Source organism: Papilio machaon, chromosome 4, assembly GCF_912999745.1.
Source record: "Papilio machaon chromosome 4, ilPapMach1.1, whole genome shotgun sequence".
Lineage (NCBI taxonomy): Eukaryota > Metazoa > Arthropoda > Insecta > Lepidoptera > Papilionidae > Papilio > Papilio machaon.
The window spans coordinates 5,099,557-5,116,215 of NC_059989.1; the positions used below are offsets into that span (position 1 = coordinate 5,099,557).

Consider the following 16,659-nt stretch of genomic DNA (forward strand, 5'->3'; position numbering starts at 1 on the left):
TGACGTACCGCCTCGCTACGCCGCCGTTTAATTACCGATTTGTTCAGAATCAAACCAGTAGAATTTACTTTTCACTAACGAAACCTAGTTATAAACATATATGTAGGTTCTAGTGTGTTGTTATTGAACTTTGTTTCAGGCTTCGCAGTTCATGTTTAAAATGTTCTGTCGGAAACAATATATATGACATTTTAACTGCTTTTACTTTTGTTTCTATTTAATTAACGATGAACGGAAGAAATTCCGTCACCTCTTTCCCCTTTCTTCTATTTTACATAGAGTGCAAATTTCAGTGAGTAGGTACGATCTGTGCCGCAATCTTAAAAGTAATTTTATAATTTATGAATAAAATGTTATTTCATTATCTATATCACTTATCATCATATAAAATAAACTGCTCGCCAAGTCGCATAATGATATTAAAACCGCCTTATACATAATGGTAGGGTATGTATGTGGTGTTGTAATCGGGTGCCTATTTCATTTAATATGACTAGATGGCCACAGATACAGTGATTGCTACTTGATTTATTAGTTTGTATAACTTTAGAGAATATCATGAAAATAAACATGATAAAAAAACATAATAATTGTATTTTTGAATCATCAACAGCATGGGAAAACTACTTCATTTGCGTGTGTGTTAGATCAGTAGTTATCACGGTAAATTGCAATCTTCAATCGAATTATCTGTGGCGCCGGAGATTGAAATGCTGCTTGAATAGTTCCTGTTATTATTAAAACAAGTTCCTTAAACATTAAACGAAAATGGATGTAATAAAAGCACCGAAACAATTTATAAGTACGTAGGACACCGTTACTCTTCCTGTAATTTCTAGTGCCAGTTATTAAAAACCATTTAAACTTTAAAAGAACAAGACACTACGTCTAACTTTTACGTCATAACTGTAAACAGACATAATATTTTTATTATTAAGAGCAAAGCGAAAGTCAAGTGAGCGCACTTTAATTTCTATTTTCTCTTAAACGATATGTACAGCTGCTATTAACGGACACTGAACCCCACAATTAACGCATTGTAAATCAGATTTGAACAATTAACATTCATTGAGGGGTTTGAGCGCAACCAACAAAAGCGGTCCGGTACAAACACACCAACGTTTCATGAAAGCAATAACATTATGCTATATTAACCGTACTTCCATCGCTTTTTGAACGATGCTGAGATTGTTTGTTTGTTTAATCGAAACACAAACACTGAAGCCAATGTCTCCAAACGTTTTAGACGAATTGCATTGGAAATAAAAATAAAGTCAAGCGTGTTGTTATCTCAACTTTGGAATACTCATCTAGGTTCAAAATGGCCTGCGATAACAGTATTTGGAACAACAGCATTTAAGTGTAGGTATAAATTAATTAAGAAACGGCTTAACTCACGTTTGATCGTCCGGTGACGGCACCGACTAGTTTCGGACGGCACTGACGAGAGCGCGAGACGCGACGCGACCGCGAAGTCCTCGGATTAAACACTCGCCCTGAAGATGGACCCCCGATGGGTCCGAAACAAGTCGGTGCCGTCACCGGACGATCAAACGTGAGTTAAGCCGTTTCTTAATTAATTTATTATGATGTCTCACGAAAGTTTAAATTATTTAAGTGTAGGTATGGTAGGCAGTAAAGCAGGAGAGGACTTAAATGTAGCAAATTGCGAAAGCACTTGACCATTTAGTAATTGCTTTAATTTTGATCACTGCCCTCACGCGATGTTCACTTGTATGGCTTTCTTATAAATTGAAAATAATGCCTTCGAAGAAAAAAAGGTTTCCCTAACCAATAAGACAGAAAGGGCGATACGAGGGTGCGGTGTGGGTCGGGTTACACGTGTGCCCAGTGCCGAGCGCTCAGCGCCCAACTGTTGAGCAAGCGCGGCCACGGCGGAAACGCTACGAGGACACTCAACAAAAGACCAAATATGTAATAAATTATAACATAATAATGTAACATTACGCATACTTTTGATTGTTTTGTTTGTAGTTTATTAGGATAATATTTCCGGACTTTTGCATATATATAAATGTATAATCCGATTGTTGGTGATAATATAATGTAAAACAATATTCATGTTACATTGGCCTTACCTAATTAATAGTTTGTAATTTTTACCTTCGGACTGGGACACATTTTGTCATGGTTCCGTGCATGTATTTTAAATCGCCAATCGATTCCCCAGAGAATGAGTCATTACATGTAAGTACTGTATTTAACGGTCAACGTTTACGACAATTTATAACTTAGAGTACATTTTTGGTTTTTAAAGAAATTCAAAATATTTCTATAACAATAAATTAAAGTTATTTTATTACTTTATTGATTTTATCAAAAAATCCTATTCATATTGCAATTCAAATTCAATTGAATACTTTTAAAATTAAATATTACAAGTATGTGGCTATGCAAATGTTAAAGCAACAAGTTCTCATCGTAATTCAAAGCCGAGTCGAGGCGATCGCTTCTCGGAAAATAAAAATAACCTTTCCGAGGCTGTTTTAGTATGTTAGTGGTCTAGCGCTGTCCGAACGTGCCTCCAACGTGACTCACGTAACGGAAATGCTACGCAACTAGAAATTGATGCCTCCACTTTATGCATCCATGTTTAAAAACCACTACAACTGATTATCAAATACCTTCTAAGCGGTGACGAATGTAACATCGTTCGGTGCTCCCTCGAGCTTGTGAAACAAATGTATGTAATTTAACGCCTTGATTGGACGATACGTAATAGGTGATTTCTATTATTGACATACTATATTATTGTGATAGAAGATCATTATTTTTGATTCGAAAGTATATTAGATATATTTAATCTTATAACGTTTACACGTGTAATTTGTTTATTAATATTGATGTACATACATATATCCAATATATTTGAAGTTCGAAGAATTGAAATCAACTTAAACAACGAAGTAAATAATCTTAACATTGCAATGTTATTATACATCTTAAGACGTTGTAATGTATATAATGTATAGTAAAAGAATATACTAAGGAAATTGTAGCTTATTTACATATTTACCTATACTTATAAGTAATGAAAATCAGTTGTATTTAGAACTTATTGTCGCCCGCGACTCTATCTGTGCGGAATTAAAAAAAAAATAAGTTGTGTTCTTCCAGACTATGTTCTACATCTGTGCCGAATTTCTTCAAGATCCATTGTGGCGTTCCGGAGATACCTTGAAACAAACATCCATCTATCCATCCATCTAAACATTCGCATTTATGATATTAGTAAGAAGTAAGATATAACGGACAGAACTTCTAAAGGTTTGTGAGTAAGATAAACATTTTTTGGACGACTGATAGACAACTGCATTTATACTTCATAAGACTTGGCTGTGTGATATCATTTAATTACTAATAAATCTAAAAAATATTAACTTTAAATCTTTAATGACAATAAAACGTTTTACGCATCGTGTAATGAAAATTTTAAACGAAACTCATAAATTAATAAACATTTATCAACAAGCATCTGCGTACCAGGACATTGTATAAATTAAATAAATTTGGAAAGGCGACTGGAGCAAAAAAACTCTGGGAAGCTGCTATCATTAAACGAGAAAACGTATTTACCCTAATCCTATTTAGAATTTATTCATAACATCGCATTATTACAACCGAATTGATGTACATCAGACATTAAACACTATACAATGAATATCCAATAAAATTCTTTGTTATAACGTTGTTGCATTTATAGCCAGTACTAACATTAATCGTTACTAGAATTACATTGTTATATTAGTACGGCTACTTTGACACATATAGGTTTACGCGATTAAACAATTTATTTTTCATTGTTGTACTAATAGTGAAGTAAACAGTGCACTAGCTTTATGTTTTAAAAAAAAGTTACGTTTCATACAAAGTGTGACAATGGAGACCAAAACTTGAACATTTCTAAGAGGCTGTCAGCTTACGTTTGGAAATTGGCGGCATGCCAGGACTCGACTGCGAAGAGGTACGTGAGCATAGGCAGGTAAACGCATTTGTAACCTATACTTCAAGTGGACCTTTGACGACTCGTAACAAAGAAATCAATACATTAACAGCGCGCACTTTCCTACAGTTATAGAGTGTTCTAATCTAAAGCAATTGAAAAGAATGTTTTAATAATAAAATGCGAGAAAAGTATAACGTAGGATACATATTTCAGTAAGGGAACTTAAATCATAGAGTATCGGTTTGCGCTAAGTTTCTAATTCGGTAGAGTTTGCGTTAAATTATTCCTAGATAGTTTATATATTATATATATCTATGTTTGATAATAAAATATGATGTGCAATTTGAAAAAGATTGATATTCATATCAGATATGTAAGTTTTTCATCTTCTACCTCTAAGGTTAGGCAAAACTTAGAAGCATTCAATTCAAAGTTCTACAAATCAATTTCTTTATTTGTTAAAAATCCGCACATTCAACATTGTAACAAGTTGCCTCTGCTACTGTCATTTTTCTAATTGCTCATATGAATTGCTATAAATACAACTGAAATGCTATTTGTAAGTAAGCGTAGTATAACTCGGAAACCGCTCCACAAAATTGGCTAACTTTTTTTTAAGTAAAACGTTCGTAACCGTCGTAATAAGTTTTCTAGAGAAAGAAAAATTGTAACAGTTGCAACTGCAGAAAATTAAAAATTCCAGTAAAATTGAAAGTGAATTTTTTGTTTTTTTTATAGACATTTTCAAATGATATTTAATTTTTTTCTCCTTTATTATTAATGTTTGTATTTTAGCACTCTGCAATAAAGTTATGTAAATAACACTTAATTGTCCAAAGTGAGGCTAATAAACGGCCAATGAAGGTTTGCTTTGTGCTACTTGAGTGCGCGGTCCGAATGCCAGCCAGAGATTCGAGCGGGCCGATAGCTGACGCGGCGCACGATATTGTTTGAATGCCCTGCACACACGTAATCGCGCGACCTGGACTTAAGTTAAAAGCTACAGAGTGTTCTAACATACCGGCACACTTTGTTTTCTTTTACACCCGACCCTAAAGTGTACATTACGTTGCACTTTTGTACGTTATGTGCTTTTGCGTCCATTTATATAATGAATTTGAAAAATATCTGTCACAAGAAATTAACAGACCTTTAATAAATTAATTTGGTAAGTAGCTATTTATTTATCTGACAAGATTTGTTTATTAATTGATTTAATTTCTCCAGATTTTTGCATGGAATTTCTAATTTGTCTTATTTATAAATTTGTAATAGTTAACAATCATCCTTTATTACATTATTTGGTATTTATATTTAAAAAGTATTTAATCCATTTTATACTTTGGCACGCTTCACATACAAATTGACGTTACAGCTATTTTTCTTGAAAACAAAAATACTGTAATTTAATTAAGGCGACTTTTAAATATTAGGCGAAGATAGTAAAGAAGATAATAACTTTTATTAGTGAATTTCAAAGTCTTGGCTTGATTATGATTAAATTATAAGTGCATATCATATTGAGGAATATTGATCCTAAAAAATTACCTTTTGATACTGCTTATTTTAATACATATTGTGATTAGTGGCAATCTACGTAAAATAACAAGAAATATGATGAAGCGGAAGTTACATTAGTATCAGTTGCGTAATTTAGTGACCAGAGTTTGTGGTTTCGAAATCAATCGGTCAATACACTTTCAATATTATACTTTTAACTCTTTGTAGATTTTTACTTACCTACAACATAAAAATGTTTTATGGATTCATGTATAGGCTTAAAACTTAGAAAAATCTTTTTGGTCAAAATGACATCAAATGAAGTAAAATGCACTAAATTACACGAAATAGTTTGTATTCATCTTAACTCTATATTGTTTTTTTTATGAACCACTTAATTTTAGGCAAAAGCACTCAAGTTAAACGTAAACAAAACGTCCATTTATTCAAACGTCATGCTCTTCACAAAGTTTAGTAATACGATAATTATTGAATGCATGGTTTAAAAATATGTATTTACTTTCAACAAAACTTGAGTAGTTATGAGAACTTGTATCGATACATTAATTACAACTAAAAAAAATCCTAGTATTCTCGACATTTACTGGACAGTCTTTGTGTGATATTGTACCTTGTGCTAGTGATATTAAAAATAGTAATAAATGTATTTTATTTTGGAATTGCAAGACCTTTTCATACTTACCTACATATAGGTATAAACAAGTCCAAGAAGTTAAACATATATGAATTGTGGATTGTAAATGACCAAAAAAAAATATTTTTCGAGACAATTTTCAGTTTGTGATCATGAATGAATTTACATAAATAAAAACTAGAAACTGCTGAATACGACATTGATCAAGATTATAATTTAGGGCTATAATAATACATTACAGTTTATAAGTAGGTACTATTGCTTATTACGACTAATATTGCCCTTCGATGACTTTATAACCGGTTTATTTAAATGAGAATATTAATAATTGAAAGGGAATTTATAGTACAAAACCACTTAATCAAGAATGAAAATTTATCTGTGCTAAAATTTCGGCGGACAGCATCATCCACCCATCGAGCCGGAGATTGGCCGGCTGTAGGGCAACCTTAATAAGCCATTCGCCGAAGAACAAAGGCTCATTCAAATAGAGCGAGCGCTCATATTAGACGAGTTCACTGATCCACTGGCTGATTAGTGGTCGACTGGCTTCAAGTTGTTTAGCTTCGATGATAGATACGATTATTACGTGTGCCATAGACGGTCCGCGACGCTTCCATTGAACTTAATCAAACTTTGGCACTATAATCTTATTACCTTATTATTTTGATGTACTGTTGTCAGCGTTCAAACAAGAATATATAACTTCTACTTTCTTTTTGGCAATCAAATATTTACTTTTACTCGTAATCTTCAAAAAATCTATTACTTAAATGTTAAAATATTACAACAAAGTTAAAAATTTATGTTTCCCGTTATTTTGATCTATATTTCAAAAACAAATACGTAACGACCGTTGCCCGAGGAGAGACAAGAGTTATTAATTTCACTTCGACATGGTCTTGTCATGCAACAGCTGCTTATACTTCAGAGCTCCTAAAAACTATTAAGCTCAACGACTTAGCCATAACGTCCTGACTAGGCAAAAAACGACGGATAGTCAACTTTGTTTCATTCTCCATATAAACAGTGCTAATCTGGTAAAATAGCCTTATTATAACATGATAATAGCATTATTATCCGTGGTGTGGACTTTGCGGTTGCTTTGTATCGTAATGGTACCCGACGGGACATAGATTTAACGTTATGGGTCGAGTTTGGAACTATTATAGAGGTACACATATTGTATACTTCATAAACACAACACGATCAACAACATTGAAACAACATCCGAGTGACTGTCTTTAAAAAAATATAGTACTGTTACAAGTTACGTGCATCGATGTCACTTTGTTATTGATATTGTAAATTCAAAAGCTATTGCTTTTAACATGCTTTTTCTATATTTTTTACCTCAAGCTTTGTCGTTGTACATATTGCATAGTTAATAAAAGGGTTCTGCACGAAACTATGTATTATATATTGCATACTCTGGATTCTTATTTTTCTTTTTAACGAAGTAAGTTAGAAACACGGTAGATCGTACGTTCTATTGATACAATGTTTTATTAACGTATTTTTATTGTTCAGTTTTATTTTTTTACACGATGAGATAAAGCTGACAACAAATTTTAGCCTAATAATTTTTTATTCAGGTAAAATCTTTAGTTTTTTGCCTCCTTAAAATGATCTAAACTTTACATGCCATCAGAAAGTAAATAAATATGTCAGTCTTATAAAAGGATACTGTTGTCTCGGTTTTTCCAAAGGTAATGAAAGGAATGATAACATGGAAATACTGTTTATATTGTTCTTTGGCAGTAGAAACCCGCAGAAAGAGAAGCCTCCTGGTTGTCATTATTTACGTAATCTCTAACCCCCTTCGTTTCGACGTGTTTTTATCCCGTGTAGTGGGTGCTAGAGCTAAAGCTAATAGCGGGTGTACGACCTCGCGTTGTCGTTGTCACGGCATTACAGAATTGTTCACGACCTGCAAAAACGCTAACTGGCCGTTGTTTTCTCTAGTACCAGAGTGAAACAGTTATTTTTGATTCATTTCAGTGTAATTGTTGTCTACAGCTGTATCGTCGGGCTGTTAGCTAAAACTAAATTTTGTTAGACAATTTCATTGTGTAAATAAAGTTGAAAATAATTTGTCTCTGGCTATTGTCACCAATTTTTCGCATTAATTGTGAGTTTTTGGATTCGTGGTCTGCTTAGTAAACCATTTACCAGAGTTTCAAAATACATATAACATAGTTAAACTATATATCAATATTTACATGATTTCAAGACCTAACAATTTCCTCGTTACTTACTATAAAATATTAAGTTCTTTGAAATAATATGAAAAAAGTATAGTGTCAACATTTTTTTCCATTAAACTGCAGCTTAATTGCACATATGCAGATGAGACGGAGCAACGTCCGCCAGGGTCGACAGTCACAGTAATGCAATCAACTTGCTCTTTGTTGACTGGACGTGTGTAGTTTTTCTCACATACAACGGACAATTTATTGCAATCACTCGAGCCGCTAATTTATATCTTATCACATTATCAAAGATATATTGCGCGCCATCGTAGTATATTCACACCCATAATATGATTACGTATCACTTTGAGTTATATGTCAGCCCGTATCTTAATACTGAAGGAAAATGTAGTTAATTTTGTTGTCACTAACAAATGCCGTATAATTAACAATAAATAAAACAAATATATAGTTAAAATTCTGCAAAGAACTGGCAAAAATGAGCCAAAGTTGAATATGAAATATAAAATATAATTTTGTATAATAATATAAAACAAAAAATTTATTAAGAACATTTAAATAATACCGATGAAATAAAATTTATTTCTGTTAATTTCATTTAGTTGATTGCTACGACCTTTTTAAACTTTCCGATAAATATCTTACGCTTCAGTATCTATGAGTACCTACGATAGAAATATCTAAAAATAGAAAATAAATTATTATTTTTGAATCACATTTCTTAAATTACCAGTTAATTTAAGTATTGTTTAATACCTATACGGTATAATAATCATTTTAATTCCTGTGATAAACTTTTTAAAATTATGAAAACTGCTAGCTACTGCAGTTTACGAATTTGCTGCACCTTATTTCCTTGTGTTTGGTGAACACTCGACTTAGTTCGTTTTTGAATATTTTGAATTCGTAAATGTTTACATCCTTGAACTAGTTTGCGGACAGCAGCTGCACATGGCCGCGCATTATCTAGGATACCATCACCACACAAGTTAAACACAAGATAACACCAGATAAAGTATACTTTTGTAACATCAGATGGATTCCCTTCTAGTGGTATATGTTAGAATTCTTGTACTATGCACGGTTTTGTACTAATTCATACTATCTTATTAAAAAAACTACTATTGTTACCGTATACTTTTTTTTATGTTTATTTATTCGATTATTAAAGAAACAAATCTCTTAACAAATTGAATTAAAATAATCCATAAAAGATACAATTTGCAAAAATAGGAATTAAGAGTAGAAATATCTTTGATCATGCAACTAACTTAAATAAACAAAATAAACCAATTAGGTCAATAATAACAGAGTGTGTGAAAATTGACTGTGGGTAAATCGTGATTAACTATCGAGTTTTACTTTGTAAGAATAAATCAATTGATGTGGAGGCGATGGAAGCAACAGGCCACACGTGTCGCTGCTAACTGGGCCGAGCTGCAGTCAATCAATAGCACGTACTAAGTAAACAAATTGTTCTCGCTTCCAAACTGACGAGCCTCACTTCCATACATTAAATAAAAAAATACGCCACTTGCTCGCGCTCTATCTTAACTGAGCAGCAATGCGAATTTTCTGTTGCAAGATTTAGCATCAATAGTCCGTAATTTTCATCAAATTTATTCAACTTGTCATTATGCCAAATACGTGTAGTATAGTAAAACCTCTAAGTGCAAAAGAAGAAACTTATCCAAGTTTGAAATCGCTAGTTCGTAATCACAGGTCAGTCTTCCTTATACAAGCTTGATTATTAAAAAAATAATAAAACAACGTGTACTGACGTACAAAAGCAACGGTTAGTAGAGGTAATACTATTTTATCTAGATTAAATCGTGGTCTTCTAAAATACCCTGGTGACTAGTATGAGACAGCCGAAAGGGTTAAGTCCGTTAAATCCCATGAAATCTACGTGATATGTTACAATGAACATTTCCAAGGATCCTAAAAGATACATATGAGGATAAATAGGTATTTAACCTTAACTAATTCTCCAAAGGGCAGAAAACGCTCAAGTGTACTATGTCAAATAAATTACGAAAAGGTAAAAAGTTTTTCAAGTGTTAAAAACGTTGGCTTTAACTTCTTCCTGTTTGAATATTATTATTTTTAAAGACCAACTTGTTTATTACCACATTGGTAGGTACTTATATCAACTTTTTAACGAGCCCACTGAATGAATGGTATGGTAAATAGTAGGTGCCAGTGATTATAAAGCGATGTACTTTTAAAGGGTCGCATGACATCCAAACGGGACATATGGTTTTCATGGGCATTATTGATATGTTGTTTTTTACAATTTATTAACTGGATTTGGCTGTAATTCATGTCAACAACATTTTAAAAGGGTGTTAGTGTTGTGTTGTTTCTTCTTTTACTTTAAAGAGTTTTGTTAGTGTTATGCTTTGTAAAATCCTGCACATCGGTGAACTAAACTAAATTTGTTAAGTCCAGCAATCCAACGTCTTAAAGTAACAACACTACTTGACCTAAATTGAATGACGCGATATCTAATTGACGCCACTTTTTGTGCTTTGAGATGCAATGACTCACTAAAAAAAATTTGGAATGCAGACCGTCGAGTTTTACGACACAAATGGAATGAACAGCAATTTTGCTATATCAATGAAATATTTGTATGCTTGAATTGCATTGTCTATAAAATGTTGTTTATATTTCAACACAAGAAATTCAACACCAATACGTATGCCAACAAGTCTTGATTAAAGTTTAATTAGAATTTATCGCGTGAAAGGGGCTTCGTGTGAGAACGGATCAAATACCGGATGACGTCAACTTCGACGTCTTGTGCTTACTCATGACATTTTTAAAGTGTATAGCATTTTGTTACAAAAACATTGAATAGAAACAGTTGGTTTTTTATGTATTTCCTAAAATTCAACTTCGCGTAACTTTACAGCAGATGTGCTAAAAACAGCTCAAATATTCGTATTCAAACATCACAATAATAAAAAAAAACTTGAGAGGTGTCAAGGGACACCCGGATGGAACGAAGTTCCTATGAATTTTCGTTATATATTGTCACGTCGTTGCCATGGTTACTATAGCAAAAAGTGTCGTGACAACTTTTCGTAAGAATTTTTTCCGTCTAGCCCCCTTTCACAACGCGCGATAAGGAACTTCGTTCCAACAATTACGTTAACTTTTCAGCCATGTTTTGTTACTTGATATTTTCCAATAAGTTTAATAACCGGAATAGCAATTAAAGAGTAATTGATTTAATGATGCATGTCGCTACAGTCGTAGAAGTTGAAAAGTTTCCGTGAGCTCCGTGTTTGAAAGCGGCGTGGAAGTGCGGCCTTAACAGCCAGGTAGACGGTGCCAGCCCGTGTTGCTTTTGCGACTCGGAAAACTTCCACTTTAAAGCTCTCTTTGCAAAAGCAACCGTATACACTTAGCATATTTTTAAATAATAATCATTTTCAAAGCTCATTACCAAAATATATTTCTTTCAAGAATGTTTTTTTAGCGACAATACAAATGTTTCGTTTACATTGCATGCACATAATAAAATCGTAAACAGAATAAGACATTTTGCCAATTCCATTTTAGGCAAATAACAAAATAGCAAGTTAACGCTACACTTTGCTGCATGCATAAAGCAAAACAGGGATAAGTGAAGGCGCCATAATATTAATAATAGACGATATTTCACATGTAACTTAATTTAAACACCGTCCAAATCCGAATCGAGCTCAGATAACATTAGGATAGTACTTAACCAATAAACTATAGTGACTTCATTCCATTTCATTAATAGTATGTTATCCTCTTATTTCAGCGCAAATGCAGCCGCCGCGCTTCAACATGCAACCCTCGTCCTTAAATAGCATCGTACGAGAGGGCACGTCCAAGATATTGCAATGTTCCGCAGTCGGTAAGCAATGAATCTTCAATTTTGCGTTGTTACCAAATAATTTTTTAACTAATATTTGCCAACATTATGACGCCAAGTTGGTGTCAAAAAGTAGCTCACGAAGAAAGTTAGGTCTTCTTTATGTGTTTATGGACGACATATTTTTAGGAATACCGCAGCCGATGTACAGGTGGTTAAAAAACGGCGTACCCCTGAGCGAATACTCAACAGACATCTTCTACAAGATTCACAACACGCAGCGACAAGACGCGGGCGCGTACCAGTGCATCGCCAAAAATGACGTCGGCGCCATCTTCAGCGAAAAGAACAATATTGTTGTAGCATGTGAGTCAATTTTTTTTAATTATGATTTATTTTCTCTATATTATTAGTAAGAACTGCTACGAGATATCAGGTAAAAAGATTTAGGTATATTTCTTTTCAAATTCTATCTATTTTTTTTATCTTAATCTCATACCACGTATTTTTTTTCTGTAATATAAAACAAAAGGCATAAAAATGTTTGCACACGTTTCACAATTTTACCTAAACAAAAAAACCAGCCGTGAAACGCGCTCTATTGCTTATTCTCACTATTCGGACTTAATGCTGGACTATTAAAAGTTAATAGTCAGGTCATTTTATTTATTGCCTGTGAATGACCTGGCTACAGGAGGCCGCCCGATTGTGTGCTCGATATAACGCTGAAGGTAATGCCAGGATATTGTTATTCTATTTATTTGTATATCTTTACATGTATAAGATTATTTAGTCTTTTAAATTGATGCTTAAATATCATCATAATTCATACTATTTAACTTCAATAAAACTCGGTTTAAAGAAACATTGCAACGGTTTAATCATGTGACTTCATCGTCAATTATTAAATTTCACAAGTTGTCATGCTGCACGCAACGAATTCGAATTTGATTTTGAAGACAAATGATTACAGCTAATGGTCGATGCATTGTCTACCAATCTTTTGTGCTTATAAGTAAAGCGTTTACCCATATTAATAAGTATCGTAGACATTTTTTATAGCATGGCCATAAAACCTACCACTTTCTAGTTTAATAGAATAGACCGCTATTTTTAGAAGAATATTAACTAGCTAATCGTATTGGTCTGTAATAATTTTAATCTTCCATCTGTTCTACTTGATCAGTTCAGTTATCATGTAGTCTTACTACGTGACTAGTGACTTTCGCCTTGACAATATTCACATTGTAACATCTGGGAAATCGTCACCGCTAAAGAACTATTCATTGTTAGTACTAAGTGAGGTAAGAAACTCTTAAGCTGGTGGCCTTGGAAGTCTTATTATTTTCTTATAAATTCTTGCATAAAACGTACAATTTTACTGTACTTTACAAGCAAATTTATAATAAAATCTCTGTTACATTAGCTGCAGGCAAAATATAAATACTTAATGCCCGTATGATTTCATAGTCTATTACATCCGCATGAAGAGAATTGTTTATGGAATTAATAACTCTCATCAGACGCAATTACGATTGATTTAAATAAACTTTCTTCAAAGTGAATGAACATTCTTTAATCTTACTCTGCCGGTACAAATTGCATTAAACAATAACATACTATAACTTTTTGGAACAACAATACAGTAAAATACCATAATTTACATGATGTTATTCTTTCTAGATATGGGTATGTTCGAAAACAAAATAGAACAAGAAGTTACAGTTGACTCAGGCAGAGCTGCTATCTTAGATTTCCCCCACATTGACTCAGAACCGCCTCCATCAGTTAACTGGCAGGACGAGAACGGTGAACTGGGATATGACCAGAAATATGCCGTAACCGATGACCATAAGCTTGTTATATTGTGTGCTTCGAAAAAGGATGAGAGGTCTTATAGGTGAGTCTATTTCTTTTACATCTTATTAACAGTTTTGTATGACTTATTTAAGAAATCAATATTAGTTATTTAATGCGAATAATTCAAAAGCTAAACACAAGTTGTGTGTGTGTATTTTAGAGCCCAAGCTTTTAACACCCAATCAGGAAAAGTTGAAAATAGTCCATACATAAGACTAAATGTCCTTGGCGATGACACCAAAGAAATAGCTCCAGAAATAATTATCAAACCGCAAGACACAAAGATAATAAAGGGTCAGGAGTACAGGAATCTATATTGCATCGCAAACGCGAGGCCTTTGCATGAATTAGAGACGTTATGGTTCAAAGATGGCATTTTAATTGACATTGCTGGTATTACTTACGACTTGAACGACCAGTGGAACAGAACGCTAAGTCTCATATCAGCTAACTTGACTCATACAGGACAGTATACTTGCCAAGCTAGATTAAAAAGTGGTGGATTCGCGACGGTGACTGCATCAGCTACAGTCACTGTGTTCGAGAAACCGACCATGTTGTCGACACTTAAGTCTGAGACTTATGGTGAATTCGGGAACACCGTAGTCTTGGAATGCAACGTAGAAGGTATACCCTTGCCGGGGATCACATGGTACAAAGATGCGAAGAAAATAGCGAGCGTCGGTGCCGAAGCGGGGGAGACCGACAACGGCGACGTAGACGACGGCGGAGGCAGGTATCGAGTAGAACTGGACCGATCGCTTATAATAAACGATCTGAAAATGGAAGACATGGGAATTTACCAATGTATCGCGAGCAACGAAGCCGGGGAAGCTTCCATAAATACCTGGTTAAAGATCAAAAGTAAGTAAACTATATATTCTACAAGTTCCATTTTTTTGTTTCCTTCCTGAATAGACTGGCAAAAAACAAGTTTTACATGACTTAAAATCTCTTCTGTGTAATATTCTGTACAAAGATAGGTCTACTAAGATATGCTCATAGAATTGCCGAAGGTGCAAAACATGCCAAATATATTTTGAGCTATCGTGTTTGTATTATTTATAATGAATAAGATGTGTTTAGCATACAGTGGTTAATTAACATGTTGGTATGATGGTGCAGCGCGGGACAATAGACGCGCGGCGCGAAGCCACATGAAGTTAATCAGAATGAGGACTGGTGACAAAAAGACAAAGTCTTTTCGTTTTGATACTGGCAGTAAGATTAATCGATTGATTTTTTAGCACATTTTAATTGCAATTATGCTTCTGAAGCACAATAATTATTGTTTTTCTCTATAGATTATCAAGACGCATTCGTTTTCAAAGCTGTCGATGGATAATTTATGATTATTTTTGCTTTTAGTGTAGTAAACTCATTTAAATTTAACATTGTCGTTGATAAAGTTCCAGATATTGATTTTTGCGTTTTTTTTCACTTTTGTAGCATGATTTGAAGGCACTAGTATTATTTCTTATATTTAATGTTAAATAAACAGTTTTATTTTGTAACTGTCTTCATATAATTAAATCGCGGTTTACATTTAATATTGCTTGTACAAAATTTAGAAGGTATTAGATCAATCATTAATTTTCTACTTTCATTTGAAACTTTTCTATAATATTAGAAAAAAAAATCCTATGTTTGTTACAACATACAACGTATAAGACGCCATAAGTCACATCAAAATTATTCAGATTGGCAGCAAGATATGTTGCCCTTCCCGCTGCGAGGGAATACTGAAAAATTCATCAGCTCGCCCCGAAACTACGACATCCTAAGATTTGAAGGACACCTGCGAAGCTTAAGAGCCCGTAAATAAACTCAGTTTACGACGGGCTTGAGTAACCGACTCGTGTTACCAATGCCTCTGCAATTATCAAAAGTACTCTATGTATTTAATAAGATATCATCGTATTCATTTATGAATTCTTAAACAATATACAACTCTTTCTTCAACAATTTGTTCCACTAAAAATTCATCTTAGGTAATGAAAATTCATTTAATAAATTCCTTAACAAATTGTTGATCCCCTTTATCACATTCCTAAAGCATTAATCATTTCAAAATTCTAATTTGAAGAAACTTACATTTTCCCAATACCTTTCAACAGAGGTGTTATTTTACTTATTACTTGCGAAATTATGAAACGTATTAAATTAATACTGAAACAATCTTTGTTGTGTTTGCCCCATTCGCATTGTGCTGACATAGCTATATGCAAAAGACGTCATTTCTACGTCTCAATACCCTGTGCACTCGCCTCTCTTGTAATTCAATTAACCTATTTCTATTCTATCCTATTCTGTTCATATGAATAATGATATCTATCACAGAGTTATATAACAAAGTGTTCGTGTTTAAATGTTATGTATGGAAGTAAATTTCTTTTAATTTAACGAGAATTACAGGAACTCGTTCAATTTTACTTCTCCAGCTTCGATGTAACATCAATAAAAATTTTACTCGCCACTAACGCAAGTGAAGCTAATGAAATCAAATTATTCATAGTACCGAAACGACTCTAGTCTCGTTTATGTTTCGACGAAAACCCGACGAGATGAAGCAGAACCATGTTATTTTATAAATTGACTTTGGTGCAACATT

At 33.4% G+C, this 16,659-nt stretch overlaps 1 protein-coding gene across 2 annotated transcripts in view; it reads left to right on the top strand.

Moving 5' to 3' along the window:
• Nucleotides 1-16,659, top strand: part of LOC106710655 (protein sidekick) — a 40,136-nt gene that overhangs the window by 10,314 nt on the left and 13,163 nt on the right. For both annotated transcript variants that reach the window (XM_045677833.1, XM_045677834.1), the window contains exons 2-5: nt 12,135-12,230; nt 12,378-12,554; nt 13,872-14,088; nt 14,209-14,912. In XM_045677833.1, the coding sequence (XP_045533789.1) occupies nt 12,135-12,230; nt 12,378-12,554; nt 13,872-14,088; nt 14,209-14,912 (1,194 nt within the window). The remainder of the gene's footprint in view (nt 1-12,134; nt 12,231-12,377; nt 12,555-13,871; nt 14,089-14,208; nt 14,913-16,659) is intronic.